Below are 10183 nucleotides of genomic sequence, written 5' to 3' on the forward strand. Positions count from 1 at the left end.
ATGATTGCAATTGCATTTCTGAAAAGTAATAGGGTTAACAACAACAACAACAAAAAAGAGTCCAATATTTCACACATTGATAGCAATTCTAACAAAAGATGGAGAAATTTAAAACCTTAGAAACATACAGAATTATTTTTGCCAAAAAGTGATTGTAAGTGCCTTTCTGAAAAGGTAGAATGGGTAAAACACAGATGGCAATTCTAACAAATGGTGAGGGAAATTTAAGTTATATGGTACTTAACGATCTACAGCTTAGGCAGAAGGTAAGTAAATAAAAAAAGATCACATTATACCAGACAAGCATTCCTTTCCCTTGTCACAAAACTTTATTATTCTGCTTCTCTACAGTCTCCGGTTATGATGTCCTAGCCATGTAGCCCACAGTAGTGTGATGTTTACCTTATCAGTTCTTTAGCAAGGAAGGAGGAAAGGAAGGATGGAAGGAAGGGGGGAGGAAGAAAGGAAGGAAAGCTTGGTTTCAAGTAAGTAGATGTTATTTGGTGACTTGATGTTAAGAATTAGTCATTTGCCGGAAGTCACAGAGGCAGCTTTGAGGAACTGCAGCAAGCCAACAACATACATAGGTTTGAACTAGGATACAGCTCAGAAAGAAAATGGCGAAACTACACTTACGAGCAGATGGTTTGCAGGTTTTGCTCGTCATCCAGGTCCTGGGGATAGTTAGCTATGTTATCGCCCAGCCTGAGTAAACAGTCAGAGAAGCCCTTGAAAACTGCATCACATTTCCCAGTTGCTCTCACCACCTGCAGCACATACGCTGAAAGACAACAAGAAAGAGTTCATTAATACACCCGGCTCTTCACGGACACAAGTCCTACCACATACTGATATCTCACAGCACTTGTAAGGGATGACTCATTTTCTGTAGTATAAATGGGTTTCCGACACTATTTAGGCTATCTTTTGTACTGATGTCTGCGGTAATGAAGAGGCATAATCCTCCACTGCAGCTTATTACTGTTTTGAATTGTCGCACTTTTTGACTGCGCTGAAATGTGGTCTTGAAATGACATCCATGTGTCCTGTGACATTTTATTTGGATTTATGAATACAAACATGCTAAAGCCTGACTGTTGTTCATCATTGCAGACCTTTCTTCTTGCCTCAGACTACATGGGTTTTCAATAGGCATAATTTAAAGACAGAGCAGTGTGTGTGTGTGTGTGTGTGTGTGTGTGTGTGTGTGTGTGTAACAACCTGTCCCTCTTTGGGCAGTTGTGTCCTGCAAAAAAAATAAATAAAAAATGGCAAATGTCCTGAGATTTTAGGACAAAATGATTTCCCAGGTTTTCTTTAATAGCTACATAAAACAGTTATTTGTTATCTGAAACATCTACGTGTTAAATGAAATAGCACAAACAACTCAAATGCTGCAATAATAAGCTTTTATTTTGGCAAAAAGGTGAAGCTATGTCCTTTGCAATGGCCCTGGGTATGATTTGCCTTGCAAAATCTCGTGTTTCTATAAAAAATGTCCCACTTTGGGCATTTGAAAAGGTAAATGTACTTTTTCACTGAAATTGTTTTGGCACATGAAATGCATAACTGGTGTGTGTGTGTGTGTGTGTGTGTGTGTGTGTGTGTGTGCGTGCGTGTGTGTGTGTGTGCGTGCTCCTGCGTTTGTGTGTGTGTGTGTTACAAAAACGGAGTGAAAGAGGAATATGTACAGAGTAAGGAAAACACATCCTGACAGCTGAAAAATATACTCAGATAAATTAACTGATTAATATTTCACCAAGGTTAAGGTGCAAAAAAAGTTGACTCCATCTGCCCCCAACTGTAATTTTTACAAATACAATTAAGAACCAACTCGATTTTTATATTTCATTGTTTTACTATATATGTTTGTCTCTTTAAGTTGTTAGTTATTAATATCGACAGACTAGAGGTGTTTAGCACCTTATGCCATTAACTGTGAAGGTTTTGTCCATCATGTTTATAGTAACCTTTCTGTCAGCTGTCTGACATCACATTATATCAACTTGTATATTGTCATCCTCAAGGAAAATGTCTCGAAGAGTATTTTTGAAAAGCCAGTATTCATCTTGTCAAGTTCATTGAACGGGGAAACTAAAGAGTCATTTGCCAGCTTTCAAATTATTAAAGCCGAGATTCCAGAAATGACTCTATTGGCAGTTTCTACCACTAATTTCTATAACGTGCAAACACATATAAATGTTCAACTGCGAAGCACCTTGAAATTGTCTTGAGTGACGAAAGTAAAATAGAAAAGCTATCCTACAGCTGCCCCATAAGGAACGTGCATCTTGTTCCTAGGAAGGGCATGGAAGCTCGTTCCATTTTTACCTGAACTATACATATACAAAAAGCATAAAAATGTATTAGCAGCCACAACCCTATACATTATTTCAAACATAAACTCATTATTAAAGGTGAATATTAAGCGGTGGTTTACATAAACTTTTTCAGGTCATATTAATATTATAACAATACATAATAGTTGCAAGGAAACAAATGGAAAATTAATCATAATAGTCTTTCAGAGCGATACTTTGTAAAAAGTTCGCAAACCACTTTCTGACCATTAAATAAGTACTCGCCCAATCTACACCAAATCCTTTCCAAATAAAAAAATGTTACTGACTTTGCATTACATATTTTAATCAAGCAGCTGTAATAGTATTCTTACGACGTACAATTTCCCTTAAAACTCAATTAGTGCTATCACTTCTTTCCATATAGGTGCCAGTTTATCACAGCACTATTCTAGATGGAAGCAGCCAGCCATATTATATATTACACGTCTGTAGCAGTTGCTGTTGTTGCTAGGGTTGCCACCTTTTTAAATGCCCAAAGTGGGACATTTTTGGTACAAACATCAGATTTGCAGGCCAAAACATACCCATGGCCAGTACAAAGGACAGAACTTCTTTTGCCTAAATAAAAGGTTATTCTTCCATTTTTTTTTTTTAGCAGGACACTGCTCAGAAGAGGGGACTGTCCCTCGCAAAGTGGGACAGGTGGTAACCCTAGTTGTTGCAGCCTCTTTTGAACAGCCTTGCAGTGAAAATTACCGTGTATTGTACAAATGTAGTATGTTGCTGACCTGTTTTCCAACTAGTGCGCATAATCTACTAGCAATGGCACATACAACTGGTGATACATTAAGTGAAAATTGTTAAAGCATCTACAGTGTAAGTTTTCGGCAGCCTGCATTCACTTACACATGTCAGTAATATGAATAACTAGATAATTTATCTCAATTTAGGTGGTTGTCCTTTGGCCATATACATTTCTGGCGCTAATCCAAGAATTCATATGCGGATTGCCTTGGCATATTTTACTTAGTTAGACTGCAAATTCAGAACATCAAACTTTTAGTCTTTATTACAATTCCACAAACACACACAAACACACGTCTCCAAAGTTCCCGTGAATATCCGGTACATGCATGAAGACAGGAGTTAGAAGTTTAGTATTCAACATAAAATGAGGCCAAATAAAACATGTGGTTCTCCGTTGTTTCCTTTTTTTTCTCTTACTCATTCTTCTCCCCCTCTCCTTCCTATAAGGTAATGCCGGACAAACCTGGTGTTTATGTGCTTTCAACAGGGGATGTTAAGGAAGGTTAAGGAAGTCAGTTGAATGGAAAGCAAACAGCATCCTGAGCGCAGAAGATGGGATTTCTGGCAGGCTTTCGTTGGCTATTCATGTAGTGTGTGTGTGTGTGTGTGTGTGTGTGTGTGTGTGTGTGTGTGTGCGCCCGCCCGCGGGTCCTTTGCACATACAAGTTTGCTACTGGAAATTGAGTCCTAAAGATAAAGCTGTCTTTTTCAACTCGTCACATTGAAGACGCTTATTTGAAAATATATGGCAAGAGTAAAATTCAAACCAATTGTTTGCACATTTGCTTGAAATGTTAGTAAGTAGTTTTGCCACATTTCCATCTGGTAAGGAATGCTATTTATTTCTTAAGGAGATGTAAAATTTGGCATATGGTCAACCTTTCTTAGCCTCTATCAAAGACTTGCTTTCATATTACTGTCAGATAATTTCTCACTGTTAATGAATTAGACTTGTTTTGTATCATATTAAGGCGTTTCGGATTCATATCTATATGCAATATTAAGCAAAAAGTTATTTCTCATATGATTATTTGCCATTGCTTCTTACATGTCAGGGATAAAACATAATCACTTGGAATCAAATGGAATAAAAACGAATTGACTTGGTATCCAAAATATTTGTCAGAATTGTGTTTTATTGTGGTATCGGACAAATGTATTTTACTTCGTGTCCCTTTATTTTGGGGCTACCAATTTTCTCCTAGCGTGATAGAAAGTGGTTGAGTTTAATGCAAGAAGATTCTCGCCTCTGAAGATAAAGGCAGTGAGGGGATAAATCATGATTACATTTTGGACAGATTTGCAGATTGTCGATCCTTTCATAAAGGGACCAGTGTGACTGATTCATATGAGCAATATTACAGTGTAGAAGGAGAACCACACAAGTAATATTTGTCACCCTATTGTTTCAGTAATTTCATTCACAAGTGAGTTCTTAAAAGAGAAATAAATTGCCATGTGTCATAGCGCTAAGCTTCCGCACGTTTCATTGCGGAGGTAAATGCCTCAAGATAGAAATGTTTCATCTATATCAGATAGTAAAATCCTTCCTATAAATGAATGCTTAGTGAATCATTTGAAAATACGTAATTCCCTACATCATCATCATCAGATTTCGTGGCTTTGTAGAGTAACACTGGCAGAGCTGCCCCCACTCAACAGCAGCAACCCCCACAGTCTGCTTCACATATTTCCAAGGCGTTAGTCTGGAGTCGTGATTTTTGTCACTGCATAGTGATACGTTCAGAGTGTCAAATGTTGTAGGACTAAATATAAGTATTTAAGTTACTTCATCTTTCGGCACGTTTTACTTTCAGAATAAAATGAAGTGCAGTATTTTATTTAGACAAAGAGTTTCACAGACTGGAGGCTAAATATTCTTTCAGTGCTTGGTTTCGGATAATTGTCAGGTTGCAGATATGTATTGTGTCAATGATAATAAAATTGAGAGAATTATAATTGCTTTATTTATGTTCATATAGTTAAAATACTTAATAACGGCGCATAGTTTCAGGCACTTAGCGCGAGAATCACCGAGAAAGCCAACAATTAGTTGAGGAAGAGACAAAGCCCCTGAATGAGAGACAGATTTTAAACCTTGCCCTTCTTCACTTTGAAAGGTGCTAGAATTACATGTTTTCCATTAACATTTATTTTCTGAAAGATACAAAGTCTTAAACTCAACTATATATAATTATTTAGTAAATGTAATCCTGAATAATTTGCCAGAAACAAATGATACAAGTTGCAGACCAATGAGGTAAAATCGGGAACATTTGGTGAAATGCTGAACAGATGAGAGCTAAGCGGTAAATGCCCTGATAAGATAATCCCCAGCACTACATCTCTAAGAGCCAAGAGTGTTTCCAGCCCCGCTCTATATGCTACTACATTTCCAGTAAACCACAGGTCAGTCCAGTTTTGATATTTTGTTCATGACAAACAAAAAATCATGGATAACCAGAATGTGCATGTGCGAGGTGAGGTGCATGTCTTAGCTCCCATCCTGTTAGGTCAAGAACGGTGGACAAAGCCAAAAATGAAGAGGACAAGAGACAAACCATAAAGAAAAGAAATTTTTAAACACTCAGCTGGAATGTTGCTAGAACAACAAGGTTTGCTTCAGCCTCTGTTTTCCAAATAACCACAACAGCTACAATAGCAACAACAACAGTAACAATAATAATAATGCAATGAACTTGTGTGTGTGTGTGTGTGGGTGTTAAAATAAGCCCGTTATTTTCAAAATGAATAACCCGCTAAATTGCCACCTCGAGAACAAGGCATTAAGACGGCAAGGCATTATCAAGTCTATTTTTCAAGCAATAATTTAAATAAGAGTTTAATTTCCGCTTGATGTATTTCAGCCGAGCGGGCATGGCAACCTTAGGAGGACACAAAACATATCTCTCAAGACAAATCAAGGACCAATCTCAACAGAATCAGGGACAAATCCAGGCATCAGAAACAATCACGGAGTTTTAGGAGCGATTAAAAAGAGCAGGTAAAGCTTGAGCCCAAATCAGGGACAGTTGAGAGTTATTAGCCAAATTGTATTTTTTTCTGGAGCTCCACACCGCTTAAAAAATCCTACTTGAGGGGTGTGGGTTGGGGTTAAACAATATTAGGTAGATCATACAACAGAAAGCCTTCCACTCTTTTCTTCTGAAGCTTGGGTATGCTTAGCTCATATTTAAGTAAAACATTGTTTTTAACGGTTTAACTCAACCTTTCAAAATAAAAAAAATGGGAGAACGAGTTGGTACAGGCCATGTAATTGCAGTGAATGAGTTATGTTACACTTTGGGTTACTGATTTGAAATGCTCCTTTAAAATATGTGCCCATACCTCTCAACCTCTTAGAGCAAGAAATCTGGACAAAGCGATAAGTTAAAGTGGGACAAAGGCCCAAAAATATGGACAATTTTAAATATAGCTCTTAAAAACTTAGAAAGTTGATAGAAAAACAGGTTTTGCATTAACGTGAATTTTCTGATGGGTATGAAGTCTGAAATATATGTCATTATTTTATAACTTGAATCTTTAATGATCTGCCATTGATTTGATAGAAAACCTTAATTTTATGAAAAATGGACTAAAGTATTAGGCAAAAATCTGGGCATTCTGCAAAAATCTGTACAGTTGAGAGGTATGTTAATTTACCATGATTTTTGCGAACTTATTTATACTTTAATATCTATTTTCCTATATAAATTCAATCACAAGCATTCACGGGTAACCTAAATCACCTTATATACGATATAAATCTCATGCGATATATATGTGTATATATATATATATATATATATATATATATATATATATATATATACACGCACACACACACGATATAATCCCATGCTAAACACACGCGCGCGCACACACACACACATTTGCTGTGAACCCTATTGCTTAATTTAGTCACTCAACATTCTGTAATATGCGCTATTTTAATTTCACTTATCCTGCTCATAACGAATGTTATATAATTAAGACAATCATAACGCAGTGCGTTTTACGGCAATAACATTAATATTTTCTCTCCTACACATATTTTATTACAAAATCGTTCTATTTATCAAGTCCACGTCTACAATAAGCAATTAGCTTAATATAAACGGGAGATAAAAGATCGATTGAGTAAATAAAACAAGTAATGCGTTAATAAAATAATTATATAAATATATATATATATATATATATATATATATATATATATATATATATATATATATATATAGTACAAGGAATGTGCCATAGTACAAATTATACTTGTTACAAGATATACATATATATATATATATATATATATATATATATATATATGTGTGTGTGTGTGTGTGTGTGTCTAAATAAATAAAACGAAGCTTCTTTTATAGGAGCCTTCCTACACAATAAAAGGACGAAAGCTAAATCTATTATAAGAGTTGTTTTTTTTTTCGTTCAAATAGAGCCTTGTATTCCTATAAAAGAAGCTTCGTTTTATTTATTTATTATTTTGCTTCCTGAACTGGACGGTTACACTTGTGTGTGTGTGTGCGCGTGTGTGTATGTGTGTGTGTGTGTATGTGTGTGTGTGTTTGTGTGTGTGTGTGTGTGTATATATATATATATATATATATATATATATATATATATATATATATATATTCATTATGATGACCTTGTCTACTTCCGTGCTTCCCTTCACATAAACTTGAACTCTAGAACCCCATCCCCCACCACACACACACACACACACACACGTGCCATTTCAGTATTCTTCCTCTAATCTCTGGATATAATCTTTCACTGTCACGCTTTTCCCACTTAAACATGTAACAATACACATTCACGCTGGCAATTCTTTTTCATCTTTTCTTACCATCATCCATTCAGATAGTCAGAAACATGTGAAGCCCTGCTTAGTAAGCTTCATGGAGTGTTATAACTCTCATATTAAACATATGCACTTAACCGTGCTTATTTATGTCCAGTGGTAGGTCTAATATTGCAGGTAAGATTATAAAAATATGGAAAATTAAGGATGGTGGAAGTGTGTGTGTGTGCTGCGGGGCTCAACCTCTATCCTGTCTTTCTGCCAATTCCAGAGGGACTAAGAGGCAAAAATGGCGTTCTGTCACACCCCTTTTCTTTGGCGATAAAGATTATTTCCATTTCATATTTCATCCAGTTAACACAGTCTATATAATTAAACCAGTGCGGGCATGAAAGCTCTTTAGGCATTTTTTTATTTTGCCGTATTCATCTTATACTATTGGTTAATAAGAATATTGTGAAATACAAACGATGTTATTACATCAACATATAAGATACACACAGAGACGAAATTAATTATTACGGTGTTAATGCACGGCCTTTTAGAAAATGAATTCGTCTGCGTATAGTATGCAATTATATGGGTTTTTCAGAGTTTGAGTCAGAACACTGTAAGAATTACAAATGGCTAGCCTTTGTAGTATTATAAACAAACCACCTGTCAACTACTCTGATTTTCTTGTGTGTGGGGGTGAATTTTGTAAGGTACACATTTGAAGCGTTTGCATACAGTGGTCTTTCTAAAACTGGATGTAAATCTATATCGTTTGCAGTTACAAGAACATTATTTCATAAATTCATTTGTGATGATATAATAACATTAAAGGATGCAGTTGGGAATGCTGAGAATTTATCTTGAAGTGTTGCGTGTCTGTGCATCTGTCTAGAAATCTGCCTTTATGCAATGTTTCGTTTTTGCAGCATACCTATACAATCTTCAGTGATGCTGAGTTATGGAATCTAAAATACCATAAATGTAAATTCCTAGTGTTTACTTCCCGTACTTACGTTGGCTTTATTTCTGCCCTTAAACCGACAAAGTCAAAAGTTAATGAAAATGCATTTTTAAAAACGAATCGCACCCCGTCCACACAAACCAAACGGTGGGTGCCTGGTTATATTCAGTTAGTATACCGTGGCTTAGTAAGGATGCAGACTTTGCATGTTCTCCTTGTTGTCATACTCTGCACTGGCATATAACCTACCTGAAACCCCTTAAGCTGCAGCAAACTATTACTCGCCACACCTATCATTTTGACCAAACATCTGCATTTTATGCAGCCTTCTCTCCATATAAAGCACAATCACGCAGAGAGTGCATACAGGTCCCCAGAAAACTAAAAATACTTACCGAGCTGTACAGCGAGAATCAAGGAAATGTATTTGCCGCTCAACATAAGTCCCATCCTATAATTAGTAAAACCATTGGAAATCGTAGATCTTAAAAGAGTTTGCTGTGAAAATGAGGGGGGAAAGGCAGAAAAGACATCGCCAACAAGTTCCTATAAGCCCGACTTTACCGAGAGCGCTAGTGGAAGCAGCAATGGTTCACCCCAGCTAGGGAGGGCGGGGATGTTGATTCTCACACCCACGGCCATCCCTGACGTGTGCATGACAGGCAATGAATGGGCTTAGTGCTGCGCACCACTGCTGCTTCATTTATATGCAGCAGAACAAGGATTGTGGTTTGTTGTAGCTAGAACTACCACTCATTAATCGGAAACCTGTGCCATATACCCCCACCCTTCCTTTGGAGGTAAATGCGTAATCCAGGTCCATGTATTTGATCACTGAATTGGACACCCCCAACCCCAAGCTTTTAGGTGAAGGTGAAATGAAAATTATGACACCTGTCCTTTTCAGTGCCTGGTTTCCACAGCAAGATGAACTGCTTGAGTATTTGCAACACCAGACCCCTTTTTTTTAAACTAGGGACTGCTTTGCAGATTACTGCAGTCTGCAAATAGCCATGGGAGCGGTGAGAGTTCCATATTTCAGCCTACTAGAAAACAAAATCCTCATTAGATTTATATTTGTAGACTGGTCTTTGTAGGTACAGCCGTGTCTCGACTCTAGGTTTTAACGACGTACTGCAGTAACTACCCCTTGTCCCAAAACACACTTTAGGTAGTATTCCCAAAGTCGTTAAGTGGGCTATTCACTTTTTTTAAACTACACGCACTTATAATTCCGCCACATTCAGTGTTGTAAAGATCTAGAAATTTACATCAAGGCTACATTTTATGCTTCCAGTG

At 36.8% G+C, this 10183-nt stretch overlaps 1 protein-coding gene across 1 annotated transcript in view; it reads right to left on the reverse strand.

The window, feature by feature from the left end:
* Positions 1-9563, reverse strand: part of NRN1 (neuritin 1) — a 50851-nt gene extending 41288 nt beyond the window's left edge. Inside the window, exons 1-2 of the mRNA XM_044064860.1 lie at positions 9280-9563; positions 637-781 (exon numbers count right to left, since the gene is read on the reverse strand). Of these exons, the coding sequence (XP_043920795.1) occupies positions 637-781; positions 9280-9334 (200 nt within the window). The 5' untranslated portion in view covers positions 9335-9563. The remainder of the gene's footprint in view (positions 1-636; positions 782-9279) is intronic.
* Positions 9564-10183: the final 620 nt, after the last annotated feature.

Source organism: Protopterus annectens, chromosome 3.part0, assembly GCF_019279795.1.
Source record: "Protopterus annectens isolate FY-2018-M chromosome 3.part0, PAN1.0, whole genome shotgun sequence".
NCBI classification, from domain to species: domain Eukaryota; kingdom Metazoa; phylum Chordata; order Ceratodontiformes; family Protopteridae; genus Protopterus; species Protopterus annectens.